Here is a 17365-nt window from a genome sequence, read left to right as displayed (position 1 = left end):
AAGAGCTTAGAACATCTCTCTCTTCCTCTGGAGGGAGATGCCAGGGGCTCCCTTTTCCTCTCTCCTGAGAAGTACACTTCTGCAGGGACAAGCTCTCCTTCCCTCCTCACAGAGAGGCCTTGGCTGTGCAAGGGTGAGGGGGATGGGGCAAGGAGAAGGCCACATCCACAGGTGCGGAAACACGTGCAGCGAGTGCATTGTCATTGTGATGCGAGCGTGCTGTCATGGTGGTGCAAGCTTGCTGTCATGGTGGTGCGGGCACACTGTCATCATGGCGCGAGCTCACTGTCATGGTGGTGCGAACATGTTGTCATGGTGGTGCAAGCTCGCTGTCTTGGTGGTGTGAGCACGCTGTCATCCTGGTGCGAGCGCACAGTCATTGTGGTGAAAGCGCACTGTCATGATGGTGTGAGCTCACTGTCATGGTGGTGCAAGTGCAGTCATCATGGTGCGAGCACACAGTCATGGTGGTGTGAACGTGTTGTCATGGTGGTGTGAGCTCGCTGTCTTGGTGGTGCGAGTGCGCTGTCATCCTGGTGGGAGCGCACAGTCATGGAGGTGCGAGCGCACTGTCATCATGGCGCGAGCTCACTGTCATGGTGGTGTGAACGTGTTGTCATGGTGGTGTGAGCGCACGGTCATCCTGGTGCGAGCGCACAGTCATCGTGGTGAAAGCACACTGTCATGGTGGTGTGAGTGCACTGTCATGGTGGTTCAGGAGTGATCCGTTTCCCGAGGCTGCCCGCGTTCTGCCCCGCTCTGCCTGCCTCCCCTGGCTCTTGCCCGAGAGGCAGTGGCTGCCAGGGGGCTTGGCAAGAGGACTCCTGCGGGGCTGCCAACTGCCCGTGAGCCCCAGGAGCGCTCTGGGGAGCCAGCACATGGTTTTCAGGCTGCCGACAGGCTCTCGTGGACACTCCTGCAGGGAGGACCCTAGACGTGGGAAAGATTGGCAGGTGGTGCTGGTGGGGACTTTCTGTGGCCTCTTAGAAGACCGCTTGCCAACAGGCCTTGGGCATTTGGCAGAATGTCTCCACTTAGCTTACGGTCTCTGGTTCCTGTTAGGAAACTCAGGGCTTGCCAGAGTGTTCATTTTCCTAAGTGAACAACGCCGTTGTTGGCATCTATCGGGTTACTCACTGCAGTATTGTGCTGTGCTCCCACTTTGGAGCGTGCATCAAGCTTGTGAGAGACCACCCCTTGAGGTCAGATCATTTCTCAGCTGGTCACAGCGTATCACAAGATGCAGGAGGGCTATCCTCCTCCTTAGGTTTGCCACCTCACTCCTTCTCTTGGGCCTCCATAAGACAGCTAGATCTCATGGGCTTTGGAGACTGACAAGCCTGGCTTTGCGTACGATGTTCTACCTTGCTGTGTGACCATGGACAAGTGACTGGGGCTCTCTGAGCTTCACTTTCCTCATCTGTAAAAAGGGCAATAATAATAGGGTTTTGTCCATATTCAATGAGACACTGGGTACAAAGTACTTGTTACAGTACCTGGTACGTTTACTGTAATTGGTATATGTTACTTTTTATTCTTAGGAAGATTCTGTGATTCTGTGAGGATAGCTGTGCCATACCACATTGGCCAAGGGCAAGCAGATGGGCACCTTCCTTCTCCGGCAGTGGGTACGGAGAACATGCCCCTGCCCCTCCTGGCTTGCTCCTGAGCCTGGATGCCTCTCTGTCAGTACCGTGCCGGGAGGAAAAGGCCACAGTAACCTCCAAGGCCTGTTAGTCATTATTGTTACTGTTATTATGATTCTCTACAACCAAACCCACCTTGGCCGGGACTTCACTTTTACCACGTCTCACCGTGTCACCGCTTAGTCTCAGTGTTCTCATCTGGAAAATGGGACAATAACATCTCTTTGTAGGGTTGGTATAAGGATTCAGTAAAGTAAGAAGCGTAAGGTTGCTTGCATTTAGCTGCATTTGGTAAATGTTCCCATATCCTTGCTCACATTTCCCCTCATTCTCTTGCTATGGGTATAGACTTCAGACCACTAAGCTCGTTATAATCCAATATAATATGACCAGGCTCCTTAGGGCATTTCAGAGAGTCCAATACTGCTTAGTGAATATTCTCTGTTAAATCTATGTGGGTTGCTCAGGGTTGTCTTTGCTATGTCGTATGTCACTTTGTGTCCTCCATAAGTGGGGTTCATGGACAAGTTCCAGGTGAGTGAGGAGGGACTGCTGGAGCTGTTCTGTGGATAAGCTCATGGCCGTGCATGTGATCCAAAGACAGCCTGAGAAGGCTCTGCTTCAAATGCTTTGTTTCCGTCCTTTCCAAGGATCCTCTTCAAATGTGTGCTTGCATTTGGAAAATGTGATTGGCATTTGTTTTGAATTTTATAGTATTACACGCTATCGGAGGCTATGGATTACTTAAACCTTAAACCCTCTGGCTAACTAAAAAAAAAATCTCTAAGTGGTTCTCAGCAACCTGCATATACAATGTAAATTGTAACCTCTCTCGGGGTATGTGAGAACATCTGTTTTTCTTCTAATGCTGTAAACATATAAGGGTCTCTTGGGATATATTTTAAATAGACTTAATACAACATTCAGGAATGATAAGCAAAATATAATCACAGTCTTAAGGGAATGTGAACATTTCATATTAATAACATTGGAAACTAATGTTTAATGCAGTGTTAAAAGTTGACAATTAAGCATGTAAGAGTCAGGAAATTCAATGAAAATTATCACAGTAATACGAATTTAGCCACATCCTGTATTGGTTATGAAATCCATTTAACACCACAAACAATAATGTTTTCAGCTGGTTTATTCAAAAGGAAAACAGGAACAAAACCACTCTAATGCTATATATATTCTGTTATTGTGGTCAGGCTAATTTTGCTAGGGGAAGAAGTTTAACTTCTGAATCTTTAAATGCCCAGTCATTTAATCTGAGTATTCTATTTCCTTGCTTGTTGCATAATTTCTGTCGATAAAATCAGACAGAACAACCACCACAGGAGCTTTCCCCTCCTCTCCCTGCTCCTTGCTAGGGGACTGGGCTGTCTGCAGCCTGAGGGCATCCTCCTGGGAGCCTGGCCACCTTCCTAATTTCTCCTGCCACTTCTCTGTGGGCTCTGTGATTGTAGGGATTGTGATTCCGTGTGGATGCTGCACCCCTAATCTGGAGCTGGGAACCCCCTGGGGCCATGTACTTGGGGGGAAATGAAGCTTGTAATTCCATTCTCCATCAATGCACAGGGTTCATGGACCCTTCGTTGAATCTATTCCTCATGCCTCCCTTCTCCTAGCTGTACATACCTCCCTCTACTCCTTTCCTATCCAAGACCACAGAAGATGGGCATTCATTTTTAATACACACACATCTGCAGCAAGGCTAAATTTGCCACATCCTAGGATTTTCACCAAGTGATTGGAAGCTATGGTGCTTAGCAAACATTCACTCAACAGTAGCCAAAGTCAACCAGGCACTGGGAACTTCAGCTCTGGACCACACCATCCCTGTAGAGTGCTCTAAGAATAATGATAGTGAGAGTCTCGAGAGGAACTTCTCAGGGAATTACACAACATTCATTTGGAAGGGTGTCAGAAATCTGAGAATCATTCTTTTTTATTTATTTTTTATTTTTTGAGAGAGAGAGAGCACGAGTGGGTGGGGGAAGGGGCAGAAGGAGAGGGAGAGAGAGAATCTCATGGTGGGGGAGGGAGGCTCAATCCCAGGACCCTGAGATCATGACCTGAACCAAAATCAAGAGTAGGACGCTTAACCAACTGAGCTGCCCAGGTGCCTCAAATCATTCTTGACTCCTCTTCCTTATCCCCCATCCCTTGCTAAACCTTGTAGTTACTATTCAATAAACAGCCCTCAAATCCACCAACTTCCGCCCAAGGCCATTGCCATCACACCAGTCTAATTCACCATCTTTACTCCATAGACTTCTGGAATGATCTCCCAACTGCTGGCCCCTCTAATCTGTTCTCCACCTTAGTCAGGTGATCTCAAATGCAAGTCTTGTTTTGAGACAAGTCCTCTTAAAGTCCTAGAGTGGCTTCTCTTTGTTCCTGGGATCATTTTGAAACTCTCGACAGCACTGGCAAGGCCCTTTGTGGTGTGTTTCCCAGACTCCTCTCATACCATCTCCTCAATCTACCTTCCAGTAAATGCAAATTGTTTCAGTTCTTCAACTGCATTGTGACCTTTCCCTTGCTTGGGATCTTTGAACACATCATTTGCTCTTTCCTCAAGTCTCTGATAAGCTAATTTCTATTCATCCTTCAGGTTTTATCTTAGATACCACCTCCTCTGGGAAGATGTTCCCAATATCCCCTGTAAAGAGGGCTGAAATAGTTTCCTACCCCATATCCATTCCCCATTCATCCAAATCGCTATTCAGGGCAGTAATGCACCCAGCGGAAAGACTATAGGCATGTCTTATTTAATTGCACTTTGCAGATACTGCATTTTTCACAAGTTGAAGCTTTGTGGCAACCCTGCATTGAGGAAGTCTATCGATGCCATTTTTCCTTTTTATTTTTTAAGGATTTTATTTATTTATTTGAGAGAGACAGAGACAGAGAGAGGGAGCAGGGAGAGGGGCAAAGGGAGAGAGACAAGCAGACTCCCCACTGAGCAGGGAGCCTGACACAGGACTCGATCCTAGGACCCTGAGATCATGACCTGAGCCGAAGGCAGACGTGTAACTGACTGAGCCACCTAGGTGCCCCTGGGGTGCCAGAAACCATGGCAATATAAGATGGTGAAATTAATCAATAAATGGTGTGTGTGTTCTGCCTGTACCACCAACCAGCCATTCCCCCATCTCCCTCCCTCTCCTCAGGCCTCCCTTTTGCCTGAGACACAACAATATTGAGATTAGGCTAATGAATAACCCTACAGTGGCTTCTAAGTGTTCAAGTGAAAGGGAGAGTTGCGCATCTCTCACTTTAAATCATAGGCTGGAAGTGATTAAGCTTAGTGAGGAAGGCATGTTGAAAGCCTAGATAGGCCCAAAGCTAGGTCTCTTGTACCAAACAGGTAGCCAAGTTGTGAACAGAAGAAAAAGTTATTGAGGGAAATTGAAAGTGCTGCTCCAGTGAACACATGAATGATAAGAAAGAGAAACAGCCTTACTGCTGAGGTGGAGAAAGTTCGAGTGGTCTGGAGAGAAGAGCAAACCAGCCCCAGCATTCCCTTAAGCCGAAGCCTAATCCAGAGCAAGGCCCTAGCTAGCGCTCTGTAATTCTGTGAGGGCTGAGAGAGGTGAGGAGGCTGCAGAAGGAAAGTCTGAAGCTGGCAGAGGTTGGTTCACGAGGTTGAAGGACAGAAGTAAGCTCCACAACAGAAAGCAAAAGGTGAAGCAGCGAGGGCTGGTGGAGAAGCTGCAGCAAGTTCTCCAGAAGGTCCAGCTACGATAGCAATGAAGGTGGCTACACTCGACAGCAGGTTTTCAGTGTAGACAAGACAGCCTTCTACTGGAAGAAGATGCCATCGAGGATTTTCATAGCAAGAGAGGAGAAGTCAATACCTGGCTTCAAAGCTTCAAAGGACAAGCTGACTCTCTTGTTAGAGGCTAATGCAGCTGGTGACTTGAAGCTGATAACAATGCTCACTGACCATTCCAAAAATCCTAGGGCCTTTAAGAATTATGCTAAAACTACTCTCTCTGTGCTCTATAAATGGAACAACAAAGCCTGGATGACAGCACATCTGTTTACAACATGGCTTACTGAATATTGGAAGCCCACTGTTAAGATCTTCTGGTCAGAAAAAAAGATTCCTTCCAAAATTTCTGTTCAATGACAACTCAGTTGGTCACCCAAGAGCTCTGATGAAGATTACAAGGAGATTAAATTTTTTTGAGACTAATGCTGTTTTCATGTGTGCTAACATAACATCCATTCTGCAGCTCATGGATCAAGTAGTAATTCTGACTTACAAATCTCAAGAAATACATTTTGTAAGCCTATAGCAGCCAGAGGGAATGATTCCTATGATGGATCTGGGCAAAGTCAACTGAACACCTGGAAAGGATTCTCCATTCTAGATGCTATTAAGAACAATCGTGACTCATGGGAAGAGGTCAAAATCTCCACATTCACAGGAGTTTGGAAGAAGTTCGTTCCCACCCTCACGGAGGACTTGGAGGGGTTCAGGACATCAGTGGGGACAGTCACTGCAGAGGTGGTGGAAACAGCAAGAGAACTGGAATTAGAAGTGGGGCCTGAAGGTGGGACCGCATTGCTGCAATCTCATGATCCAACTTGAACGGTTGAGGAGCTGCTTCTTGTGGATGAGCAAAGAAAGTGGTTTCTTGAGATGGAATCTGCTCCTGGTGAAGATGCTGTAAAGATTGTTGCAATGACCACAAAGGATTTAGAATATGACATCAACTTAGCTGATAAAGCAGCAGCAGGGTTTGAGAGGATTGACCCCAGTTTTGAAAGAAGTTCTACTATGGGTGGAATGCTATCAAATGGCATCACACACTTTGGAGAAATAGTTCATGAAAGGAAGAGTCAATCAATGAGGTAAACTTCAGTCTTGCTTTATTTTAAGAAATTGCCATAGCCACTCCAATGTTCATCAACCGCCACCCTAATCAGTCAGCAGCCATCAAGAGAGGCAACACTCTCCACCAGCAAAAAGATTACAATTCATTGCAAGCTCAGATGATGGTTAGCATTTTTTTAGCAATAAGGTATTTTTTAATTAAGGTATATACATTTTTTAAAGACATAATGCTATTTAATAGACTACAGTATAGTGTAAACATAACTTTTATTTGCACTAGGGAACCAAAAAATTCATTTGAGTCACTTTATTGAGATATTGGCTTTATTGTGGTGATCTGGAATCAAACCCACAGTATCACCCAAAGATGAAGAGAGATTTATATCCTCTTTTAGGGGAAAGAGTTAGTGCATTTTCTATTTTATGAGAGCAAGTTTCATTATGTTATATGAAAGCATGATTTTACCATTGTCTTTCTTGGACGTTAACTTCAGTTTGGTTAAAGGGGTGTACATGGATGTCAAGGTGACGAGGGGTAGACAGGTTTGTAATGTGGTAGATAGGTTTGTACTGTGTCAGTTTACCTAAGCTGGAGCCATGTTTTCCTCAAGTCATTTCCCTGCATAGTTTGGGTTAGTGTGGACTCCAGGAGACGTTTTACATGGGGTCAGAAGGTGGGAGTGAAGCGGTAGCCATCTTTTATGCTTCAGCAGATGAGGCGGGCCACATGGCTCTCTGGCACACACATTCTTGTTTATCTGCTGGCTCAACTGGTTGACTTAGGGCAGTTGGCTGGGGCCCTCAGTTCTTCAGCTTCTGCGGGGAACTCCTTCAGCTTCTCTGGACTGTGACGAGGGGACCAGATTCTCCTGCAGAAAGCCCTGGTCATTGCGGTTTGGGCTTAAAGTCCGTGTGTGACAGACATGGGTTCCAGCTTGTCTTCATGGTTTCCTCACAGATTTTAGTGTCGGTTCAGTTCTTGATTCCCCTGCTTCATGTCCCTCTTTACCCGACCCTCTTTGCCTGACGGCTTGCCCTTTTGGATTTTAGGCTTCAGCACCAGCAACGGAGAACAGCGGCCATACTGTCAAGGGCTGAGCTCTCCTCCAAAAGACCTGTCCAAGTCCTAACCTCCCGTACCTCAGAATATGACCTGGAAATAGGGTCATTGCAAATATAATTAATTAAGAACGATCATACCAGAGTAGGGTGGGCTCCTGATTCAATATGACTGTTGTCCCTCCGAGAAGATGACCATGTGAAGACAGAGACATAAAGCATGAGCACCATGGGGTGGGCTGCTACAGCTGCGGGCTAAGGGACGCCAAGGACTTTGGTGACCACCAGAAGCTGGGACGAACAAGGAGGGATCTTCCCCTAATGGGTTTCAGAAGCAGCATGGCCCTGCCGACACCTTGATTTTGGACTTCTACTCTCCAGAACTGTGTCACAATAAACTGCTATTGTTTTAAGTTTCTTTACAGCAACCCTAGAAAACAAATACATTCACATAGACGATTTCGCCACCTCCCACACTTGTGTAAGCTCAGATCTCTGTAACACATTCATATATGTATATGGATTGTATATATAATCTCCTAGCTGTTCTGCTTCTCTGGTAAAACGCTGACTGCTACGAGACATGTGTTTTCTTTTCTTTTGGAACAATACCCAAGAGTGGTATTGCTAGGTCCTAGGGCAAATGTGCATTTAGCTTTTTAAGAAACTACCCAACTTTTTCCAAAGTGTTTTTATTTAAATTTTACCACTTTTACATTTACCACTTTATGCTCTGACCAGCGATGGATTAGAGTCCCATTTGCTCCATGTCCTTGCTAACCACCCTTGGAGCTTTATGATGGGGTCTTTTACTTTGCATGTCCCCGATGACTAATGACGCTGAGCATCTTTTCATGCACTTATTGGCCATTTGTAGACCTTTTTCTGTGAAATGTCTGTTCAAGTCATTTACTCATTTTTAAAATGGGGATTGTTCATCTTCTTATCATTGACTGGGAATAAGTTCTTTATATATTCTGGATGTAAGTCCTTCATCAAGTGGATATATTACAAATATCTTCTCCCTGTCTGTGGCTTGCCCTTTTATTTTCTTAATGGTGTCTTTTGAAGGACAGATGTTTTAAATTTTAATTAAGTCTAATTTACTGATTTTTTTCTTTACACAGCTCACACTTCTTGTGTCTTAAAACAAAAACACAATTTTTACAGCCTAGGGAATGTAGTCAATGACATTGTAATAGCATTGTCTGGTGACAGATGGCAGCTACACTTGTGGTGAGCCCAGCGTAACATATAGGGATGTTGAATCACCACGTTGTACACCTGAAGCTAATGTAATGTTGTGTGTCAACTATACTCAAATAAAAAAATGTAAAAAACCCACTTTGCCCTCCATATGGTCACAAAGACTTTCTTTTATTTTTTCCTTCTAGAAGCTTTATAGTTTTCTTTTTTATGTTAAGTTGAAGACCCATTTCTAGTTATATTTGTGTGATTTGAGGGGAGGGTCAATGTTCATTTCTTCCCCATATGAATACCCAGTTTTTCTAGCATCCTTCATTTGAAATACTTTCCTTTCCTCATTGAATTACTCTGTCAAAAATTAACTGAGCATATAGGAACCTCACAATGTTTAATTCTATTAGAACGGAAAGCTCCCACGTCTGGTCATGCCCACTACTGACCTCCTTTCCTTAGAGAGGCTGTAAGACAGATTAAGCTGAGAGTCGGGGAAAGGAACCCACACGTAAGCTTTGTTTTTGTACACGATACATGGCATGATGTTTGCTGCACTTCCAGGATACTTGCTTAATTTCTCCACAAACTCCTAACAATGCCCTGTATTTTGTGTGTTTGTGATATGGGAAGGAAGATGCTTTCTGGATGCCATCTTGGGTTCGTGCAGTCAGTGTGAGGGTCTGTGGACTTCTGCTTGCCTTTGTGTCCTTACACTGATATTAGCAGCTTAGAGCTCAAGAGTCTAGGGGATGGAGGTCATATCTGTAAATGTCATTTTGTTTTGTGAAGCACCGAGCTCCGTGCCCGGAGCATGTGTGGAATTTAATCAGTAGCATTGAGGTTACAGCAAATTCACTATCCGTCAGTTTCCTCGTCTATGTCATGGCATGAAGGCTCATCTCTAGTTCATTCAGTTCAGTTCAGGACCAAATGGGCGATTCGTGTAAAGAAAGACCATTGGACCACGGCTGGAGAAGGAGACTTGACCTTCTCACCAGGCTGATTTGGTTCTCTTGGAGACTATGGATGTGTGATATCTAGAACAGACCATGGCCTGGTCTTTGTTCATATTGCTCGTCTTTCAGATATCGACGTTGGTCTGAATAGTTTTTAGGTCAACGGAAATGAAAGGAACTGCTTTGCACCCATGGACAGTTTGTGCCTGTGGACCCGAGCTCTATCTCTATGTCCCAGCTAGTGCTGACGCCCCAGCCCGGAGAATTCTGCGCTTTCTCCCTCACTCCCACCGTTTATGTACAGCCCGGGGAAAGCCTCGTGCTAACGGACACGGAGGGCGAGGCTGCGTGGAAAGCGAAGGGAAGAGATGTCACGAAATGGCAACATGCACCCGAGGTGAGATGAAGGATATGTGCATGTTGCCGCTTGACAGCCAGACGGAGTGGCCCAATGTTGCCATGGTGACGGAGCCTGCTGCCGCTAAGTGTATGAGCAGCTCCCATGTTTTTTATAGCAGCCGGTCAGTGCCACTGCCTTCTCTGGATTGCTGCCCCCCACCCCCCCGAGTGGCCGCTTGGCCCCAGCTGTCCTGATCTCTGTTGACAAATGGTTGTCCTTCACAGTCAAACCACTAGCAGTCATCTAATTAATGAATGTGCTAATTATCCTGCCCGACTCCCAGCACATTTGTCTAACTAGCCTGTCACACGCTGTAAGTGCAGCATAGGCATGATCGGCGAGGTGCGAGAGCAGGGGTCTGGGAGCCGTGGGGTGGGCTCACAGCTCGGAGCCGGGGGATAGTTCTTGTTAAACCACCTTTGCTAACGGTGAGGGGTCTGGAGAATCTGTTATTTCCTGTGACATGTATCTGTTTTCCTTTCCTTTTTTTTTTTTTAAATCTCTCTTTAGGGGCCCGGGGCCATGGCTCATCGAACTAGCGCCAATGCGGAAGGACCAGGGAGTCCTGAGCTCTGAAAACGATTCCAGAAGCTCTAGGACCAGCATTCAGAAAGGTTAAGGACCCAGACTTTGAAGCTAGGAGAAGCCTGGCTTTGAATCCTGGTTCTGCTCCTTACTACATGTGTGTCCTTGGACGTGTGGTTTAACCCCTCTGCACCCCAGTTTTATCCTTTGGGCCATGGGAGGAGTAACCTGTCCCCGGAGGGCTGTGTTGAGGAGCAAAGATGCAAGCTGCTCAGGGCTGCGGGTCCTGTGCCTGGTCCGGCCTGGCCTGGGCCCTGTCGGACTGTCTGCAGGGCAGGAGACCATCTTGTTAGGAAGGGGGACAGAGAGCCGGGCCGCCACGCTCCCCTCCCCCGCTCCCCTGGCGCCCCTCGTCTTTTTGTTCTGTCTCAGCAGCTCTCTATTGAGATGAATGGCATTTCCAGAGGCTTCACCTCTGATAAGTGTTCCTCTGCGGCGGCAGCCAGAATCTTAATGTGCGCGCTGTAATTTAATGGCCATCGCGGCTGACTATTAAAACGCTCTTCCCGGGTGAAGTGGACTCGCTCCATCGGCACGTGCTCTCCAGCCTGGCGGGGTGACTCCAGGGAGCTCGGACGTGGGGGGCGCCCACGGAGGGGGGCGCAGTGACTAAACCTCTTACCAGGGCCCTCCCACCTCCTAAAGTGGAAATGGCTGGGCATTACCCACCCCCACCTCCACCCCAGGCCCACCACACCCCACCCCCACCCTAACCCCATTTTGTGGGGTCCCTGGAGGCTTGGGAAGCAAGAAGAGAGGCTGCCCCTTCCTGAGTTCCCGTGTTCCAGGAACCCAGGCTGGGATGATTCCCCAAGCATCGTTGGATTTTGTTGTGCTCTTTTTTATGTGCCTGCCAGTGGTCGCAGCCACTTACCTGCCATAAACACAAATACCCAAGCAAGAAGGAGGTCAGGCTGAGCCTTAGAGCCATCAGGCCGTGTGATAGAGAAACGTCTTTAATAACTGGGTGTTTCAACCTGGAATTTTAAGTAGTGGACAATCACAGTGTGATGGTAGATATACCCGGCATCCCTTCACCCCACACCCCCCAACGCCCAATCTTTCTTTAGGGAACGCTCTCCTTCAACCACATGACAATTATGGAAACTACCAGGTTCTTTCATTTTCCTGCCATCTGGTGGTCCTAGGAATGATATGTGACTAGCCAGGGCCCATGAGATCGTTCTAAGAATTTAGATGAGAAAAGTCGGTCCTTTACGCTGTGGAGAAAAGTGGTCTGCAGAGAGAACAAAGCTGACAAACCGAGAGAAAGTTGAGAGAGAAAGAGAAAGAGAGTGAGAGACAGAGAACTCTATTTGAGAGAGAGAACGCTGGGCCTCCAAGGCCCAACCACAGACATCTCTGCTCTTTTCCACTTTCGGTTATTCAGTTCCTTGGATTTTTTGACCCAATCAATTTCCCTTTTTGCCCAAGCTAGTTTGAGCTAAGTGTCTATTGTTTGCAACTGGAGTACTTTTCGAAGGGACTGGCCTTCACTTCTGATGCATTGTCCTTAGTTATGATAAGTTTTAGAAAGGCTACCTCTTCACCAGGGTCAGACTCCTTATCTCCTGGGCCCTAAGCAGCCTCTGAAACTTACTAGACCTCCCATAGAAATAGGGCCTCATTAAGGTGAATATGCAAATCTTGCTGGTGCTGAGCACCTAACCGATCTTGTGACATCACGCTTGGCAGAGTGCCCCAGGCACTGAGAGAGTTCTCCGGAGGGTCAAGACCTTGTCTGGCCTGCCCTTGCCATAGGCCTCCACATGTCCAAGCTCTGGACATTGCCTCCATGGACCTCTGTCTCTCTCTGTTGAACAGAGGACATTCAAGGTGGCCTCTCCCACACGAAGATGCAGTTCCCTGCAGCCACCAAGTATAGTGGCTCATGTTCTCTTTCAAAGTGAGGTTTTGATAAAAGCTCCTCTTGATCACTGCCGAATAGTTGTTGAGTCTGGGCTGAAGATTGCAGGAATCCTGCATTTTCTGTGTGGCTTCTTGAGAGACTGCCATTTACAAGGAGAAAGCTGTCCTGTAAAATGACAGGTGACCACCTACCTCACCCAGCAGGTTCACTCTTACCCCTTCTCTCTACTCTTATTATTACGTTGAGAAGGTTCCAGGAAGGTGTCTCAACAATGACCTCGGAGGAGCCAGCGGTGTTTAATAATGCTGCCCGTTTGGAAGTTTTCCTTATGGGTCACCCGTATCCTCATTTCTGCTCCTTATCTAAATTCTTTGGTTTAGTTTTACTTCTCTTGTTGCCCTTTTTCTCCCCTGTAGAAATGGAGATGTCAGCTTGTCCCGCCTCCTCATTCATTCATTCATTCATTCATTCATTCATTCATTCATTCCCTCATCCAGCCCTCATTATGTGGCTACCACTCAGGACCCTGCCGTGTGTGAAGTATTCCATTTTTTTCCCCCCTGGGAATTCAAGAAAAGAAAGGCAGCACTCAAAACCCAGATCTTTTGGGTGCTCTATAAATAAAACCCAAGTTTCCTTTTTTTCTTCCCTTCCTGCTCCTCTCCCCAGCTCTGCTTCTCTTGGCAGGTCACACGAGCCAGGGTGCTTTGGTGGCTAGTGAAAAAAAAAAAGAGAGAGAGAGAGAAAGGAGAAGTAAGTGTGTAACTGTGCTGGGACCTTCGGAAATTCTAATGATGAAAGACGGAGTGCGGGCTCTCACTTCCCCTTTCTGCACGGTCCAGGCCTGGGCGCCCGCCACCAGACTAGAACAGTCCTCCCCAGGGAGCCGGAAGCAAACATGGATCAAGAAGCCGTGGGCAACATTGTCCTGCTGGCCATTGTCACCCTCATCAGTGTGGTCCAGAACGGTAAGGGAAGGTCCTCACTCGGAGGGGGGGCCAAGGGTGGATTTTGTTTGCCAGGTGTTGGCAAGTCAGGCTTACACCGGTCTCTGCGTCTGTGTGCACTTTGGCTCACTTTTGCCTTATTTTGTTATTTGTTTCTTTTCCTTGAATGTATGGGTGTGTGCATTTGTGCCTACAGTCGGGGTTTTCCTTCTCCTGGGATTCCTTTCACTTTGATGGGGGTGACTAACCATGTTTTCAGAGCCAGGGCAGCAACCTAGAGGCTTGATCCAAACCCTGACTGAAGTGTCTGCAGTCAGCATTTTAACTATTAATTACTGTGGCCTGAGACCGGGTGGGACGCAAGAAGCCTGGAAAGGGAAAGTGAAGTACATGTTTACTCAGGCACTAGGCTTTAGTAAGTGCGGCTGGGCTGACTTCAGTGCAATTGAGATTATCTGTCACCTGTCGGCTAAAAAACACGTCAATTTGGGAGGTGGGAGGGAGAAATCCCCTTATCATTATTTGATCTCTGTGTTGCTCTTTTTTTTTTTTTTCCCCTTGTGGAGAAACAGGTTCTTTGTAATACTTTCATTTTCCCCCTAGCAATGTATAAATTTGAAGCATTTTTCCTATGCATTATATATTTACATAAAGAGAGAGAGGAAGCATTTTTCTTGTGTGGGGTTTGCATTTCCATTAACCTTGCTAGCACTTAAAAAAACCAAGTAAGGAACCCAGACCTGAAAAAGGTAAGACCGTGTAGAATTTTCTCTTTAGAGTTCTGAGTCAGGACTGCCACCGACTCTTTTTACACATATTTCCAGTGGCTTTGTGTTTTGTAGTTTATTAAGATAGAGGAAAAAGGAGAGTAATTACTAAGGGCAGCTGCTGTAACCTAATGGTCATTACTGCATGTCCCCACACCGTCATACTTGGGAAGTTTGAGTATTTAACCAGTTTGGGATATCCTGTTATTTCCCCCCAGCTTGAATGTGGACAGAAGCTGAGGCTTCACCTGAGCCCAGAGTGGGGCTTCCGGGAGACCTTCCCACCCAAGAGGGGCCCGACTTTGCATCCTCCGAGTATGTTTCCTATATGGAACAGCAGTTGATCGCTTTTTGACCCAAACATTTTCATACTAAATCCACACCATCAAGTTGCGGCTCAGAGAGGGAACAAAGGGATCGTTTAGGCTGCCATTCCTCAAGCCATTGCTATTTCGTGCAGGGACCATGAGCTCCCTTGATCTTGCACATCAGCCAGGGATTCATTTATTCAACCTGCCTACACCTGCTGGGACCTGCTGTGCTGGCTTTATGGGGATATCGCTATGGTGTGGGCCCCCAGGAAAGGAAAAGATAGAAAAATGGCCAGGCATGGTCAACAGGAAGCCTTCAAAGACCCTTCTGGTGTCTTTGGGGGCAGTTTTCCACGGGTGGGTGGGTGGACAGGGCTCTTTCAGCTCGGTGTAGAGTCTCCCCTCCGGCCCTTCCTCTTATGAGCATCAATGTAGCTGATGATCTCAGTGGACTGGGGAGCCAGCTCCCCGTCACCCGCCTGTGGGGAAGGGGCTAAACTAGCTGGAAGGTTGGTGCTCACCCTGAGCTGCTCCCTCTCAGTTCAAAGCTGACTTGGGGGAGGCTGCTGGGTCTCCTGTTGTGAGTACAGAGTCTCTTCATCTCTCCCGAGATGCGGAACCCGCCCTTGGTCTGTTGAGTGGGTCCTGGGCTTTTTCTCTAGTGGCAGAACAAACCCTGATCAGACTTGAGGAGGGACCAGGAGGTTCCTAATTGTTTTTGGCAGTGAGAGTAAGTCTTCTTCCTTGGTACAGTATGGAAGGAGAGATTATAGCTAGCCAAATGTCTGAGTCTTAACAACCACAGTCTAAGGGCCTTGACTTTGGACAGGCCATTTCAGATAGATAGGGACAGAACGCAGTGGCCTCACTAATAGAGGTCCACCAACTGATGAGTAGGATGGAGGTTTCCTGGTGGGGAGATATGAGTATGGACCTGAGTGGAGCTCCCGTTTTGGGAGACTGGAGGCTTTTTCAGGCTGGGCAGACCCTCCATGGTGGCCACATCCTGTCCTCTGCCCTCCCCTCCCCGCTGTGAGCTGCAAGGGCAACATGGGGGGAAGAGTGACTTTGTACAGCTCTGGTGCCCCTTTGCTTGGGGAAGGGACAACCGGTTGCTCTTTCGAAGCCACAGAAGCAGCCCAGCCACATTCCTCTCTGAGGCAGAGACCTCAGACTGCCATGTGACTGTGATGCTGAGACCACTGCGTGAGGCCTTTTACTTGTAACTGTGAACGGTGCCCATGTCTGGGAACAAGAAAAATTCCAATAACTTGGCAGAGAACATCTGTACTTGCTTGCACCATGAGTTTTCAGGTAAACACAAAGGTTCAAGTGCATGTCCAGAGCCTCTCTTTGCAATTCTAATTAACTGCAACGTTGCAACCATAGATCTTCCTTACAAAGTTCAGAAAATATGCAAAAACTGTGCCTCTCTCCTCCTGCCCCGCAAAATGCCATTTCGAGCCCTTCCTGTTAGTGTTAAGGAGTATTTACATGTTGTTGCCAGGCACCGCACACTTTGTCTTTGTCCCAAGACAAAGAGGTCTGGTCCACCTGTGTCCATGATGGTATCTGGGGTCCGTGCTTTCTGTACACTGTGTGGACCTCATTTCTTGGAAGAGGCCAGAGCCCAGTCCGCCTGGGGGAACTTCCTCCTCTGACTCTTACACATTTTTAGTCATCAAGATCTTTGAACCTGTGGCCCTCTTCCAGCTTGATCCAGCAAAACACAGATTTGGAAGCACAGAACGAGTTTAAAATACATCATTCCAAGAAAGCTGGGCCAGAACCACCAAAGCCTGGTTTCCCAGGGAGTATAGATAGATGCATTTCCTATGAATAGCATCCAGAGAGCCTCCAGCTTCTTCTGCCAAGGTGCCGGCAGCGTTGACATGCAGCAAACCTGAAAAAACATAGATTTGGGGAAAGTGATTTCCATAGGAAGCCAAACTAATGAGATTGAGAGGAGAGGGTGAGCTGAGGGGTAGGGCACTGAGCCTCGTGCATGGAAGCCTGAATGGCAACAGCAGAGAAAAGATGTCCTCCAGCAGGAGTGCTGTTCCCACAGCCCTCTGGTAGTAGGGAAGGGTTGTGGGAATTGGCATCATCCTCTCTCCTCCACTCTCTTCTTACCGTGAAGCCAAGAAGGGGGAGACATGATGACCCTGCGGACACAAGAGTTTGTGAGAACAGCGATGAGGAGGGATGTAGAGCTGGTAGTGAGCCCTTATCTTGCCGTGTCATCCCTGGTACTCCCACTGCAACACACACACACTCCTAATGAATCTCATGGGCACCATATTGGAAGACCTAACAACCCAACCTAGGGTTAGACGGGCTTTAGAAACAGGACTCATGAAGTGCCCCATAGCAGAAATCTTATTTACACCATTCTCAGCAGCTCCTACCTGAACCCTCCTGTGCTAAAGAGCTCACGACCTACCAAGCTTGCCCTTCCCATCATTAGGTGTCTTGAGAGTTGGCTTTGTGTCAAGCACAGTGCTTTGTGTTGGGAATAATACCTCACTGGATCCTTGCAGCCTGTGGAATATACACTAGTATTATTCCCATTTTACAGAGAAGCCATGTGGGGCTTGGAGAGGCTAGACCATTGGTTGAAAGTCCTAGAGCCAGTTGTGGTGACCCTGGGATCCAAACCCATTCCAAAGAGTAGACGCTTATGCTATGTATGTTGCCTCAGATACATTTATTCAAACGCACACTCCTCAAGAAGTTCTACTGCCCTATAACCTCCATCCACTGGTCCTGTTT

General features: G+C 47.3%; 1 protein-coding gene across 1 annotated transcript in view; it reads left to right on the top strand.

The window, feature by feature from the left end:
* Positions 1 to 17365, top strand: part of ALOX5AP (arachidonate 5-lipoxygenase activating protein) — a 46268-nt gene that overhangs the window by 8054 nt on the left and 20849 nt on the right. The window contains exon 5 of the mRNA XM_035002917.1: positions 13326 to 13536. Coding sequence (XP_034858808.1) covers positions 13326 to 13536 — 211 coding nt within the window. The remainder of the gene's footprint in view (positions 1 to 13325; positions 13537 to 17365) is intronic.

Source organism: Mirounga leonina, unplaced genomic scaffold, assembly GCF_011800145.1.
Source record: "Mirounga leonina isolate KUSES-001 unplaced genomic scaffold, KU_Mleo_1.0 Mir_127, whole genome shotgun sequence".
Lineage (NCBI taxonomy): Eukaryota > Metazoa > Chordata > Mammalia > Carnivora > Phocidae > Mirounga > Mirounga leonina.
The sequence above is the reverse complement of the archived record's forward strand: the minus strand, read 5'-3'. Positions and strand labels throughout refer to the sequence as shown.